General features: G+C 42.8%; 1 protein-coding gene across 1 annotated transcript in view; it reads right to left on the reverse strand.

Moving 5' to 3' along the window:
- Positions 1 to 3,819: 3,819 nt before the first annotated feature.
- Positions 3,820 to 15,074, reverse strand: part of LOC101733530 — a 60,877-nt gene continuing 49,622 nt past the window's right edge. The window contains exons 3-4 of the mRNA XM_004918170.4: positions 6,977 to 7,041; positions 3,820 to 4,241 (exon numbers count right to left, since the gene is read on the reverse strand). Coding sequence (XP_004918227.3) covers positions 3,850 to 4,241; positions 6,977 to 7,041 — 457 coding nt within the window. The 3' untranslated portion in view covers positions 3,820 to 3,849. The remainder of the gene's footprint in view (positions 4,242 to 6,976; positions 7,042 to 15,074) is intronic.

Below are 15,074 nucleotides of genomic sequence, written 5' to 3' on the forward strand. Positions count from 1 at the left end.
ATATGAGCTAAGTTGTTCAGGGGGGTATAGTTTCCCTTTAATGAATTACATTTGTACATTTAGCAGATAATCCAGAATCAATACATTCATAATGGAGAAATTTCCAGTTCGGTTATAAAGAAGGATCTTGTTTAATTCTAGCCTTCATCACCCAAACACATTCAGCACAACGCGGCACTTTAGGGGCCGGAGCAATAGCCACAATATATCACTAAATTCATTTTGTAAACTTTCTCAGCTACAAAATATGTAGAAATGTCGCTTTATTAGTTTTGTGCTTACAGAATAATTTCGCTCGTGTTGCTTTATTTTTGTCAGAATTTTGTCAACAACCGATTAAAATCCAGTGACAATGAACAAATCACAATGTTTCTAGTTTTTTTTCCCTACAGGCTCCTGTAACCAAACAACTGCATGAATTCATTCTCACTCCATGATAAATATGCCCCATAATCTGAATGTGGCAGAGTGCTATTGGTTGGACATTTTCAACCAGGATTGGCTAGAACCCTGTTGACCACATTTTGGGAGCTGCCAATGAGTAGGGATACGGGAATGGGGCCTATAGTATCCAGTAGTCTGTGTTTATATGTGTAGTTCAAGCCCAGCTGCTCTTAAAGGGCTATATAATCTTTATTTTTTTTAAAATCGGTGGGGGGTACAAAAGAGAAAGGGAAGAAGTTGGGGGATACATGTTTTTTCATAAACCATCTCTTTATACAAATTGTTCTTAAAGAGGAATTTTACCCAAACACAACTTTTTGAAGAATGAACAATTTCAAGCAACGTTGCAATATACATCTATTAAAAAATATGCAGCCTTTTCATGATAATATGGTTTGGAATAGTTCCCTAAGCCCCGCCCCCTGTTCCCCTGCTGATCTGGCTGATTACTTTGAGACTTAAATAAAATGTAACAGTAGTCGCCTGTCCTTAAACTTCCCTTCAGCCTGCCTCCTCCCAATCCCACAATTCCCTGCACACGTGATGTCAATAAGGAAAGGAACATCCCAGTGCAATGCATTGTGGGTGATGTAGTTCCTGCATGCTGTCTGTAAGCTGTGGGGAAGTTGTTACAATTTGTAACATCAGTGTTTTAGTCCCTCCTCCCCTGCCAGTACAATGCATTGTGGGTTATGTAGTTCCTGCATGCTTCCTGTAAGCTGTGGGGAAGTTGTTACAATTTGTAACATCAGTGTTTTAGTCCCTCCTCCCCTGCCAGGATTTCAAATGATGCAGAAAGAGATTAACTGTTTTGCAGCTGGATTTCAGCATATAAACATGGGATTTATTCCTACTTTTTGAAGGAACAGATTACAGGGATAGGGATATTAGGGGTTTCTGTGTGGTTTGGAAGCCAGAGTTCCCCTTAAAAGGGAGTCACCAACAAGTCATTACTCTGTATTACTCAGAACAAGATTTACAATAACTTAATTGCTTTCAGCAAATGTGTCCCAATACATTTTGTTTTTATTATGTATGACATTTGTCATTTCCTCCAGTTTCCTGGTCTCTTCTACCAAATGCATTAATTCTAAAAATGTGGGGGGAATCTATCGTATTCCATTTTTTGGGGCTTTTTCTGCCTGAAGGAGATGGAAGGTTAATCTGTTTAGCAGCATTCCTGTGGAGGAGAATAAAGGGTAAGTTTGTGTCCTCCTCTCCCCTAGGCAAAGCCAAACAAAGCCAATGAGGTCATGGGCAGTGGTACCCTAAAAAAACATTTATATATACAGGTATAGGACCTGTTATCCAGAATGCTTGGGACCTGGGGTTTTCCGGATAAGGGATCTTTCCATAATTTGGATCTCCATAACTTACTACTAAAAATCATTTCAATATTGAATAAAACCAATAGGATCATTTTGCCCCCAATAAGGATTAATTATATCTTAGTTGGGATCAAGTACAGGTACTGTTTTATTATTACAGAGAAAAGGGAATCATTTAACCATGAAATAAACCCAATAGGGCTGTTCTGCCCCCAATAAGGGGTAATTATATCTTAGTTGGGATCAAGTACAGGTACTGTTTTATTATTACAGAGAAAAGGGAATCATTTAACCATTAAATAAACCCAATAGGGCTGTTCTGCCCCAATAAGGGGTAATTATATCTTAGTTGGGATCAAGTACAGGTACTGTTTTATTATTACAGAGAAAAGGGAATCATTTAACCATGAAATAAACCCAATAGGGCTGTTCTGCCCCAATAAGGGGTAATTATATCTTAGTTGGGATCAAGTACAGGTACTGTTTTATTATTACAGAGAAAAGGGAATCATTTAACCATTAAATAAACCCAATAGGGCTGTTCTGCCCCCAATAAGGATTAATTATATCTTAGTTGGGATCAAGTACAGGTACTGTTTTATTATTACAGAGAAAAGGGAATCATTTAACCATGAAATAAAATCAGAATTATTTGCTTATAATGGAGTCTATGGGAGATGGCCTTTCCATAATTCGGAACTTTCTGGATAACGGGTTTCCGGATAAGGGATCCCATACCTGTACTAACAGTCCATGTTTTTGTAGTTCCCGACTCAATGCAGGAATCTACTGTGTGCTCAGTGGGCCTGAAATCTTTAGACCGCTGGTGTAGACATAGTTTTGGGAAAATAATGCGTAACTTATTAGCTCTGAAATGGTATTACTGGCCCTTAACAAGGATTACGGTAAGCCAATGCCGATACAGACATTACTGTGTATAGAAAATAAATCAAAAGGGCCAAAAAAGGAGAAAGAGAAAACTGTAAAGATGATTATTTACTGATAGATACAGATTTCTGAAATTTTATATAAACTACAAAACTTTAGCTGTGATATAAAAAAGTTAAGAAAAAGTGTAATACAAAATAAAACAAATAGTACTTTATTTTATCTCAATGATATATGATCATTGTATTTAATTTCCAAAGCATATTATGTTTCTCCATGGCAGCTAAGCTGATTGTGAAATATTTAAGCAAATATTATACCTTTTAAAACTAAATTGTACATTTACCATATAAAAATGTATACCATTTCTACTTTAAAGGGACATTAAATCCTGCTGCACAGCACGGCTCAACCAAACGTTACTCAGCTGTTGCTGGACTACAAATCCCAGAATAATGTAACATATAATGAAGGGTGAAGCATGCTGGGAGCTGTAGTCCAGCAACATCAGGGTTGTATTCTTAAAGCAATATTGCACAATAAAACTTTCCCAGCTCTCTAGGGCCCGCATTGGCAGCATTGAAATGCAAAAGAATCCTCCAATGAGAATCCCAGCTGATCTGTATAAATCTGGCTCCCTGTTCTCTGTTCCTGCAATTGGAGTTGGGAGCATTAAGCACAGTTTCCCAGCACTGAACAAGTCTGTCCCTTTATCCCCATGTCTGATTCCTGTGCCATATAATGACGGGAAAATGGCATCATTATCTCTATATGTAAGGTACCAGCAAGGGGCCTGACACAGTGCTGGGAATCAGCATTCTCATTGGTCACTTCTCTTGCATCTATAATTAAGTTTTGGGTCAGTAGAATTCTCATTGGGGAATTGGTTTCCATGTGTAATTATGTTTTTCATCAACTTCTAAAGAGAACTAGGGGGCGCAGTGGGGCAGCTTTATGGTTGGTTTAGTGTCCCTTTCAAGGGGTTGTAAACCCAGCCATGATCCTGTCCCACTGCGCCCCCTAGTTTTGCTAAAGAAGTTGCCGGAAGACATAATAATAGATGCAAGAAAATTCCCCATAAATTCATTATGGATGCAAGAGAATTGACCAATGAGAATGCTGTTTCCCTGCATCTTGCTGGATTTGTAGTCCAGCAACAACTGAGTAATGTTTGGTTGTTATATCCCCTTTAACTTGCCCAGAAATAGTACCAAGGTTTGTTTGCCGCCTTTGCCCGATCCCGTTCTTGTTGTTCCTTAAACCGGTTGTCTTCAAATTCCAGTTTCTGCTTCTCTAAAGCCCTGCCATGTGCAAACGTAATAAGGAAGTTTTTCATTTTGATTCTCTCCTGAACGGGATTCAATTCCTGCTGCATTCGAAATTCAACATCTTTAAGAGACTCGTAGAGACACAGTAAAATGGCTTTATGTTTTCCCCTTGTTTTCAGGCTATCCTCTTGGGTGTAGTTTTCCACAGGGTAGATGTTCCTTGCCCCCATCTTTCGAAATGTGTCTCTGATTTGGGTCAGCTCATTGGTAGAAACACATAGTTCATGGGTCAGAACCACAGTTGGGTCAACTCCTGAAGGGAAAGTACATCAGATTTTTAAGCTGCAAATTCTTTATCAATATTTTTACTTTACCATGTATGGCCAGAAGAAACCATCAGTCAAAGGAAAGTCCTTGCATATACAGGTATGGGACTCGTTATCCAGAATGCTCGGGACCTGGGGTTTTCCAGATAAGGGGTCTTTCCGTAATTCAGATCAACTACCTTAAGTCTACTAAAAAAATTATTTAACCATTAAATAAACCCAATAGGGCTGTTCTGCCCCAATAAGGGGTAATTATATCTTAGTTGGGATCAAGTACAGGTACTGTTTTATTATTACAGAGAAAAGGGAATCATTTAACCATGAAATAAACCCAATAGGGCTGTTCTGCCCCAATAAGGGGTAATTATATCTTAGTTGGGATCAAGTACAGGTACTGTTTTATTATTACAGAGAAAAGGGAATCATTTAACCATTAAATAAACCCAATAGGGCTGTTCTGCCCCAATAAGGGGTAATTATATCTTAGTTGGGATCAAGTACAGGTACTGTTTTATTATTACAGAGAAAAGGGAATCATTTAACCATTAAATAAACCCAATAGGGCTGTTCTGCCCCCAATAAGGGGTAATTATATCTTAGTTGGGATCAAGTACAGGTACTGTTTTATTATTACAGAGAAAAGGGAATCATTTAACCATTAAATAAACCCAATAGGGCTGTTCTGCCCCAATAAGGGGTAATTATATCTTAGTTGGGATCAAGTACAGGTACTGTTTTATTATTACAGAGAAAAGGGAATCATTTAACCATGAAATAAACCCAATAGGGCTGTTCTGCCCCAATAAGGGGTAATTATATCTTAGTTGGGATCAAGTACAGGTACTGTTTTATTATTACAGAGAAAAGGGAATCATTTAACCATTAAATAAACCCAATAGGGCTGTTCTGCCCCCAATAAGGGGTAATTATATCTTAGTTGGGATCAAGTACAGGTACTGTTTTATTATTACAGAGAAAAGGGAATCATTTAACCATTAAATAAACCCAATAGGGCTGTTCTGCCCCAATAAGGGGTAATTATATCTTAGTTGGGATCAAGTACAGGTACTGTTTTATTATTACAGAGAAAAGGGAATCATTTAACCATGAAATAAACCCAATAGGGCTGTTCTGCCCCCAATAAGGGGTAATTATATCTTAGTTGGGATCAAGTACAGGTACTGTTTTATTATTACAGAGAAAAGGGAATCATTTAACCATTAAATAAACCCAATAGGGCTGTTCTGCCCCCAATAAGGGGTTATTATATCTTAGTTGGGATCAAGTACAGGTAATGTTTTATTATTACAGAGAAAAAGGAAACCATTTTTAAAAATGTTAATTATTTGATTAAACTGGAGTCTATGGGAGATGCCCTTTCCGTAATTCGGAACTTTCTGGATAATGGGTTTCTGGATAAGGGGTCCGATACCTGTATGTTATATTTTTCAAAAGGACTCTGCTAGAAGGGCGTCTTTCTGACATCCTCTCTAAGCACTAGCAAATATGGTTTAATTTAACCTATGACCTGGATATGGATTCTGACACCTACTTCCTGCTGTCTCATTTGGCCTAGGTAAAGAAACTGGTGATTGCTGCTTGCACCAAACTTTGACTTGGAAATTCCTGCCTGACCTTGTCTTTGGTTCCTTGGCCATCTATTGTCCATCTACCACTGTTTCTAGTTAGGCTGGATTTAAACATGCAACTCCATTTTCTCAGATAATCAGAGACAACTGGGTTGACTTCTATTCTAGGTCCTAAGCTTTACCTGCCTGACCTAGAATAGAAGTCAACCCAGTTGTCTCTGATTATCTGACTCCTGCCTGACTTTGTCTGTGGTTCCTTGACCATATACTGTCCATCTATCAATCTTTATAGTTAGGCTGAATCTAAATGTGTGAAGTCCTCTTTTTTTCAGATAATTCCAAGTAGACAACTGAGTTGACTTCTCTTGTAGGTTCTAAGCTATACCAAGCACTCTCTAAACATCTTAAAAGTTGCATACATTGATAGGTCAACTCTGAAACTCCTGCTTGACTTTGTCTCTGATTCCTTGACCATATATTGTCCACCAATCAATCTTTCTAGTTAGGCTGAATCTAAATTTGTAAGTCCACTTTTTTCAGATAATTCCAAGTAGACATATGAGTTGACTTCTGTTGTAGGTCCTAAGCTTTACCAAGCATTCTCTAAACATTTTAAAAGTTGCAGATGTCTGATAGGTCAACTCTGGAACTCCTGCCTGACTTTGTCTGTGGTTCCTTGACCACATATTCTCCATCTATAAATATTTATTGTTAGGCTGCATCTAAATGTGTGAAGTCCTCTTTTTTTCAGATAATTCCAAGTAGACAACTGAGTTGACTTCTCTTGTAGGTTCTAAGCTATACCAAGCACTCTCTAAACATCTTAAAAGTTGCATACATCTGATAGGTCAACTCTGAAACTCCTGCTTGACTTTGTCTCTGGTTCCTTGACCATATATTGTCCACCTCTCAATCTTTCTAGTTAGGCTGGATCTGAATTTGTGAAGTCCTCTTTTTTTTCAGATAATTTAAAGTAGACAGCTGAGTTGACTTGTAGGTCCTAAGCTTTATCAAGCATTCTCCAAGAATCTTGAAAATTGCATACATCTGATAGGCTAACCATAATGCCTATATATAACCTGCCTAACTACTAGTTGATCCAGAGTTGATCCAAAGCCTTAACCCAGTTTTACCTGTTAATTCTCTGGCACTGGAAATCATCTCCGTAATATCTGTCTCTGATATTCCGGTCGTTGTGCTGTTGGACAATATGGAGAATCGGGAATGATTAATATTTTCCATTTTTGGTTGCTAGAATTGAAATTGACATATTAAAGGAATACTGTCATGGGAAAACATGTTTTTTTCAAAACCCATCAGTTAATAGAGCTTCTCCAGCAGAATCCTGTATTGTAACCTATTTTTTAAAAGATAGGTCAGTATGGGTCTGTATGTGAGTGGATAGATAGGTCAGTATGGGTCTGTATGTGAGTGGATAGATAGGTCAGTATGGGTCTGTATGTGAGTGGATAGGTCAGTGTGGGTCTGTATGTGAGTGGATAGATAGGTCAGTATGGGTCTGTATGTGAGTGGATAGATAGGTCAGTGTGGGTCTGTATGTGAGTGGATAGGTCAGTGTGGGTCTGTATGTGAGTGGATAGATAGGTCAGTGTGGGTCTGTATGTGAGTGGATAGATAGGTCAGTGTGGGTCTGTATGTGAGTGGATAGATAGGTCAGTATGGGTCTGTATGTGAGTGGATAGATAGGTCAGTGTGGGTCTGTATGTGAGTGGATAGGTCAGTGTGGGTCTGTATGTGAGTGGATAGATAGGTCAGTAATGCGGTCTGTATGTGAGTGGATAGATAGGTCAGTGTGGGTCTGTATGTGAGTGGATAGGTCAGTGTGGGTCTGTATGTGAGTGGATAGGTCAGTGTGGGTCTGTATGTGAGTGGATAGATAGGTCAGTGTGGGTCTGTATGTGAGTGGATAGGTCAGTGTGGGTCTGTATGTGAGTGGATAGGTCAGTGTGGGTCTGTATGTAAGTGGATAGATAGGTCAGTATGGGTCTGTATGTGAGTGGATAGATAGGTCAGTGTGGGGTCTGTATGTGAGTGGATAGATAGGTCAGTATGGGTCTGTATGTGAGTGGATAGATAGGTCAGTGTGGGTCTGTATGTGAGTGGATAGATAGGTCAGTGTGGGTCTGTATGTGAGTGGATAGATAGGTCAGTATGGGTCTGTATGTGAGTGGATAGGTCAGTGTGGGTCTGTATGTGAGTGGATAGATAGGTCAGTATGGGTCTGTATGTGAGTGGATAGGTCAGTGTGGGTCTGTATGTGAGTGGATAGGTCAGTATGGGTCTGTATGTGAGTGGATAGGTCAGTGTGGGTCTGTATGTGAGTGGATAGATAGGTCAGTGTGGGTCTGTATGTGAGTGGATAGGTCAGTGTGGGTCTGTATGTGAGTGGATAGGTCAGTATGGGTCTGTATGTGAGTGGATAGATAGGTCAGTATGGTCTGTAGTGAGTGGATAGGTCAGTGTGGGTCTGTATGTGAGTGGATAGATAGGTCAGTGTGGGTCTGTATGTGAGTGGATAGATAGGTCAGTGTGGGTCTGTATGTGAGTGGATAGGTCAGTGTGGGTCTGTATGTGAGTGGATAGATCAGTGTGGGTCTGTATGTGAGTGTATAGATAGGTCAGTGTGGGTCTGTATGTGAGTGGATAGATAGGTCAGTGTGGGTCTGTATGTGAGTGGATAGATAGGTCAGTATGGGTCTGTATGTGAGTGGATAGATAGGTCAGTGTGGGTCTGTATGTGAGTGGATAGATAGGTCAGTATGGGTCTGTATGTGAGTGGATGGGTCAGTGTGGATTTGTATGTGAGTGGATAGATAGGTCAGTATGGGCTGTATGTGAGTGGATAGGTCAGTGTGGGTCTGTATGTGAGTGGATAGGTCAGTGTGGGTCTGTATGTGAGTGGATAGGTCAGTGTGGGTCTGTATGTGAGTGGATAGATAGGTCAGTGTGGGTCTGTATGTGAGTGGATAGATAGGTCAGTGTGGGTATCTGTTATGTGAGTGGATAGATAGGTCAGTATTGGGTCTGTATGTGAGTGGATAGATAGGTCAGTGTGGGTCTGTATGTGAGTGGCATAGATAGGTCAGTATGGGTCTGTATGTGAGTGGATAGGTCAGTGTGGGTCTGTATGTGAGTGTATAGATAGGTAGTGTTGGGTCTGTATGGTGAGTGGATAGATAGGTCAGTATGGGTCTGTATGTGGTGGATAGGTCAGTGTGGTCTGTTGTGAGTGGAGGTCAGTATGGATGTAGGTCAGTGTGGGTCTGTATGTGAGTGGATAGGTCAGTGTGGGTCTGTATGTGAGTGGATAGGTCAGTGTGGGTCTGTATGTGAGTGGATAGATAGGTAAGTGTGGGTCTGTATGTGAGTGGATAGGTCAGTGTGGGTCTGTATGTGAGTGGATCGGTCAGTGTGGGTCTGTATGTTGAGTGGTAGATATGGTCAGTATGGGTCTGTATGTGAGTGGATTAGGTCAGTGTGGGTCTGTATGTGAGTGGATAGGTCAGTATGGGTCTGTATGTGAGTGGATAGAGTTAGGTCAGTGTGGGTCTGTATGTAGTTGATAGATAGGTCAGTATGGGTCTGTATGTGAGTGGATAGGTCAGTGTGGGTCTGTATGTGAGTGTATAGATAGGTCAGTGTGGGTCTGTATGTGAGTGGATAGATAGGTCAGTGTGGTCTGTATGTGAGTGGATAGATAGGTCAGTGTGGGTCTGTATGTGGTGGATAGATAGGTCAGTAAGGGTCTGTATGTGGTGGATGGTCAGTGTGGTCTGTATGTGAGTGGATAGATAGGTCAGTATGGGTCTGTATGTGAGTGGATAGATGGTCAATATGGGTCTGTATGTGAGTGGATAGGTCAGTGTGGGTCTGTATGTGAGTGGCATAGGTCAGTGTGGGTCTGTATGTTGAGTGGATAGATAGGTCAGTGTGGGTCTGTATGTGAGTGGATAGGTCAGTGTGGGTCTGTAATGTGAGTGGATAGGTCAGTGTGGGTCTGTATGTGAGTGGATAGGTCAGTGTGGGGTTCTGTATGTGAGTGGATAGGTCAGTGTGGTCTGTCAGTGTGGGTCTGTATGTGAGTGGATAGGTCAGTGTGGGGTCTGTATGTGAGTGGATAGATAGGACAGTGTGGGTCTGTTATGTGAGTGGATAGTGTCAGTGTGGGTCCTGTATGTGAGTGGATAGGTCAGTGTGGGTCTGTATGTGAGTGGATAGGTCAGTATGGGTCTGTATGTGAGTGGATAGGTCAGTGTGGGTCTGTATGTGAGTGGATAGATAGGTCAGTGTGTGTCTGTATGTGAGTGGATAGATAGGACAGTGTGGTCTTGTAATGTGAGTGATAGGTCAGTGTGGGTCTGTATGTGAGTGGATAGGTCAGTGTGGGTCTGTATGTTGAGTGGAATAGGGTCAGTGGGGTCTGTATGTGAGTGGATAGGTCCAGTGTGGGTCTGCTTGTGAGTGGATAGATAGGTCAGTGTGGGTCTGTATGTGAGTGTATAGATAGGTCAGTGTGGGTCTGTATGTGAGTGGATGGGTCAGTGTGGTTTGTATGTGAGTGGATAGATAGGTCAGTATGGTCTGTATGTGAGTGGATAGGTCAGTGTGGGTCTGTAATGTTAGTGGATGATAGGTTCAGTGTGGGTCTGTATGTGAGTGGATAGATAGTCAGTGGGGTCTGTATTGAGTGTAGGTCAGTGTGGTCTGTATGTGAGTGGATAGGGTCAGTGTGGGTCTGTATGTGAGTGGATAGGTCAGTGTGGGTCTGTATGTGAGTGTATAGATAGGTCAGTGTGGGTCTGTATGTGAGTTGGGGTCAGTGTGGGGTCTGTATGTGAGTGTATCGATAGGTCAGTGTGGGTCTGTATGTGAGTGTATGATAGGTGTGGGCTGTTGTGAGTGGAGGTTCAGTGTGGGTCTGTATGTGAGTGGATAGATAGGTCAGTGTGGGTCTGTATGTGAGTGGATAGATAGGTCAGTGTGGGTCTGTATGTGAGTGGATAGGTCATGTGGGTCTGTATGTGAGTGGATAGGTCAGTGTGGGTCTGTATGTGAGTGGATAGATAGGTCGTGTTGGGTCTGTATGGAGTGGATAGGTCAGTGTGGTCTGTATGTGAGTGGATAGGTGCAGGTGGGTCTGTAGTAGTGGATAGATAGGTCCGTATGGGTCTGTATGTGAGTGGATAGATAGGTCAGTTGGATCTGTATGTGAGTGGATAGATAGGTCAGTATGGGTCTGTATGTGAGTGGATGATAGGTTCAGTATGGGTCTGTATGTGAGTGGATAGGTCAGTATGGGTCTGTATGTGAGTGGATAGGTCAGTATGGGTTGTATGTGAGTGGATAGGTCAGTATGGGTCTGTATGTGAGTGGATAGATAGGTCAGTGTGGGTCTGTCTGTGAGTGGATAGATAGGTCAGTATGGGTCTGTATGTGAGTGGATAGATAGGTCAGTGTGGGTCTGTATGTGAGTGGATAGATAGGGTCAGTATGGTCTGTATGTGAGTGGATAGGTCAGTGTGGGTCTGTATGTGAGTGATAGATAGGTCAGTGGGGTCTGTATGTGAGTGGATAGGTCAGTGTGGGTCTGTATTGTGGATAATAGGTCAGTTGTGGGTCTGTATGTGAGTGGATAGGGCAGTGTGGGTCTGTATGTGAGTGGATAGGTTCAGTATGGGTCTGTATGTGAGTGGATAGATAGGTCAGTGTGGGTCTGTATGTGAGTGGATAGGTCAGTGGTGGGTCTGTATGTGAGTGGATAGGTCAGTATGGGTCTGTATGTGAGTGGATAGATAGGGTCAGTGTGGGTCTGTATGTGAGTGGATAGGTCTGTAGTATAGGGTATGGGTCTGTATGTGAGTGGATGATAAGGTCAGTGTGGGTCTGTATGTGAGTGGATAGGTCAGTGTGGGTCTGTATGTGAGTGGAATAGGTCAGTATGTGAGTGGATAGATAGGTCAGTATGGGTCTGTATGTGAGTGGATAGGTCAGTGTGGGTCTGTATGTGAGTGTATAGATAGGTCAGTGTGGGTCTGTATGTGAGTGGATAGGTCAGGTGGGTCTGTATGTGAGTGTAGATCAGGTCAGTATGGGTCTGTATGTGAGTGGATAGGTCAGTGTGGGTTTGTATGTGAGTGGATAGTCAGTGTGGGTCTGTATGTGAGTGTATAGATAGGTCAGTGTGGGTCTGTATGTGAGTGGATAGATAGGTCAGTGTGGGTCTGTATGTGAGTGGATAGGTCAGTGTGGGTCTGTATGTGAGTGGATAGGTCAGTGTGGGTCTGTATGTGAGTGGATAGATAGGTCGTGTGGTCTGTATGTGAGTGGCTAGTCAGTGTGGTCTGTATGTGATGGATAGGTCAGTGTGGGTCTGTATGTGAGTGGATAGTCAGTGTGGTTCCGTATATGAGTGGATAGATAGGTCAGTGTGGTCTGTATGTGAGTGGACAGATAGGTCAGTGTGGGTCTGTATGTGAGTGGATAGGTCAGTATGGGTCTGTATGTGAGTGATAGATAGGTCAGTGGTGGGTCTGTATGTGAGTGGATCGATAGGTCAGTGTGGGTCTGTATGTGAGTGGATAGATAGGTCAGTGTGGGTCTGTATGTGAGTGGATAGATAGGTCAGTATGGTCTGTAATGTGAGTGGATAGATAGGTCAGTGTGGGTCTGTATGTGAGTGGAATAGGTCAGTGTGGGTCTGTATGTGAGTGGATAGGTCAGTATGGGTCTGTATGTGAGTGATAGGTCACGTGTGGGTTCTGTTATGTGAGTGGATAGATAGGTCAAGTGTGGGTCTGTATGTGAGTGTATAGATAGGTCAGTGTGGGTCTGTAATGTGAGTGATAGGTCATGTTGATAGTGGATAGGTAAGTATGGGTCTGTATGTGAGTGGATAGGTCAGTGTGGGTCTGTAATGTGAGTGGATAGGTCAGTGTGGGTCTGTATTGAGTGGGTAGTCAGTGTGGTCTGTATGTGAGTGTATAGATAGGTCAGTGTGGGTCTGGTTATGTGATGTGGATAGGTCAGGTTGGGTCTGTATTGAGTGGATAGAAGGTCAGTATGGGTCTTGTATGTGAGTGGATAGGTCAGTGTGGGTTTGTATGTGAGTGGATAGGTCAGTGTGGGTCTGTATGTGAGTGTATAGATAAGGTCAGTGTGGGGTCTGTATGTGAGTGGGATAGATAGGTCAGTTGTGGGTCTGTATGTGAGTGGATAGGTCCGTGTGGGTCTGAATGTGAGTGGATAGGTTCAGTGTGGGTCTGTATGTTGAGTGGATAGATTAGGTCAGTGTGGGTCTGTATGTGAGTGGAGTAGGTTCAGTGTGGGCTGTATGTGATGGATAGGTCAGTGTGGGTTGTATGTGAGTGGATAGGTCAGTGGTGGGTCCGTATATGAGTGGATAGATAGGTCAGTGTGGGGTCTGTATGTGAGTGGACAGATAGGTCAGTGTGGGGTCTGTATGTGAGTGGAATAGGTCAGTATGGGTCTGTATGTGAGTGGATAGATAGGTCAGTGTGGGTCTGTATTGAGTGGATAGATAGGTCAGTGTGGGTCTGTATGTGAGTGGATAGATAGGTCAGTGTGGGGTCTGTATGTGAGTGGATAGGATAGGTCAGTATGGGTCTGTATGTGGAGTGGGATAGGTCAGTATGGGGTCTGTATGTGAGTGAGATAGGTCAGTATGGGTCTGTATGTGAGTGGATTAGATAGGTCAGTGCTGGGGTCTGTATGTGAGTGGATAGATGGTCAGTGTGGGTCTGTTATGTGAGGTGGGATAGGTCATGTGGGTCTGTAATGTGAGTGTATAGGGTCCAGTATGGGTCTGTATGTGACTGGATAGATAGGTCAGTGTGGGTCTGTATGTGAGTGATGATAGGTCAGTATGGGTCTGGTATGTGAAGTGGGATGATAGGGTCAGTGTGGGCCTGTATGTGAGTGGATAGATAGGTCAGTGTGGTCTGTATGTGAGTGGATAGGTCAGTTATGGGTCTGTATGTGAGTGGATAGAATAGGTCAGTTGGGGTGGGGTCTGTATGTGAAGTGGATAGGTCAGTGTGGGTCTGTGTGTGAGTGGATAGGTCAGTGTGGGTCTGTATGTGAGTGGATAGGTCAGTAATGGGTCTGTCCAGTGTGGGTCTGTATGTGAGTGGATCGGTAGTGTGGGTCTGTATGTGAGTGGGATAGATAAGTCAGTTGGGTCTGTATGTGAGTGGATAGGTTCAGGTGGGTTCTGTATGTGAGTGGATGGTCAGTGTATGTCATGTGAGTGGATTTAGGTCAGTGTGGGTCTTGTATGTGAGTGTATAGGTCAGTATGGGTTCTGTATGTGAGTGGATAGGTCAGTGTGGGTCTGTATGTGAGTGGATAGATAGGTCAGTGTGGGTCTGTATGTGGTGATAGGTCAGTGTGGGTCTGTATGTGAGTGGATAGGTCAGTGTGGGTCTGTATGTGAGTGGATAGGTCGTGTGGGTCTGTATGTGAGTGGATAGATAGGTCAGTATGGGTCTGTATGTGAGTGGATAGATAGGTCATGTGGGCTGTATGTGAGTGGATAGATAGGTCAGTACGGGTCTGTATGTGAGTGGATAGATAGGTCAGTTGGGGTCTGTATGTGAGTGGATAGATAGGTCAGTATGGTCTGTATGTGAGTGATAGATAGGTCAGTATGGGTCTGTATGTGAGTGGATAGATTAGGTCAGTGTGGGTCTGTATGTGAGTGGATAGATAGGTCAGTATGGGTCTGTATGTGAGTGGATAGATAGGTCAGTGTGGGTCTGTATGTGAGTGGATAGGTCAGTGTGGGTCTGTAGTGAGTGGATAGATAGGTCAGTATGGGTCTGTATGTGAGTGGATAGGTCAGTGTGGGTCTGTATGTGGTGGATAGATAGGTCAGTGTGGGTCTGTATGTGAGTGGATAGGTCAGTGTGGGCTGTATGTGAGTGGAATAGGTCAGTGTGGGTCTGTTGTGAGTGATAGAGTGAGTGGATAGATAGGTCAGTGTGGGTCTGTCTGTTGAGTGGATAGGTCAGTGTGGGTCTGTATGTGAGTGGATAGGTCAGTGTGGGTCTGTATGTGAGTGGATAGGTAGTGTGGGTCTGTATGTGAGTGGATAGGTCAGTGTGGGTCTGTATGTGAGTTGTATAGGTCAGTGTGGGTCGTATGTGAGTGGATAGATAGGTCAGTATGGGTCTGTATGTGAGTGGATAGGTC

The sequence above is a fragment of the Xenopus tropicalis genome, chromosome 9, assembly GCF_000004195.4.
Source record: "Xenopus tropicalis strain Nigerian chromosome 9, UCB_Xtro_10.0, whole genome shotgun sequence".
In the NCBI taxonomy this organism is placed as follows: domain Eukaryota; kingdom Metazoa; phylum Chordata; class Amphibia; order Anura; family Pipidae; genus Xenopus; species Xenopus tropicalis.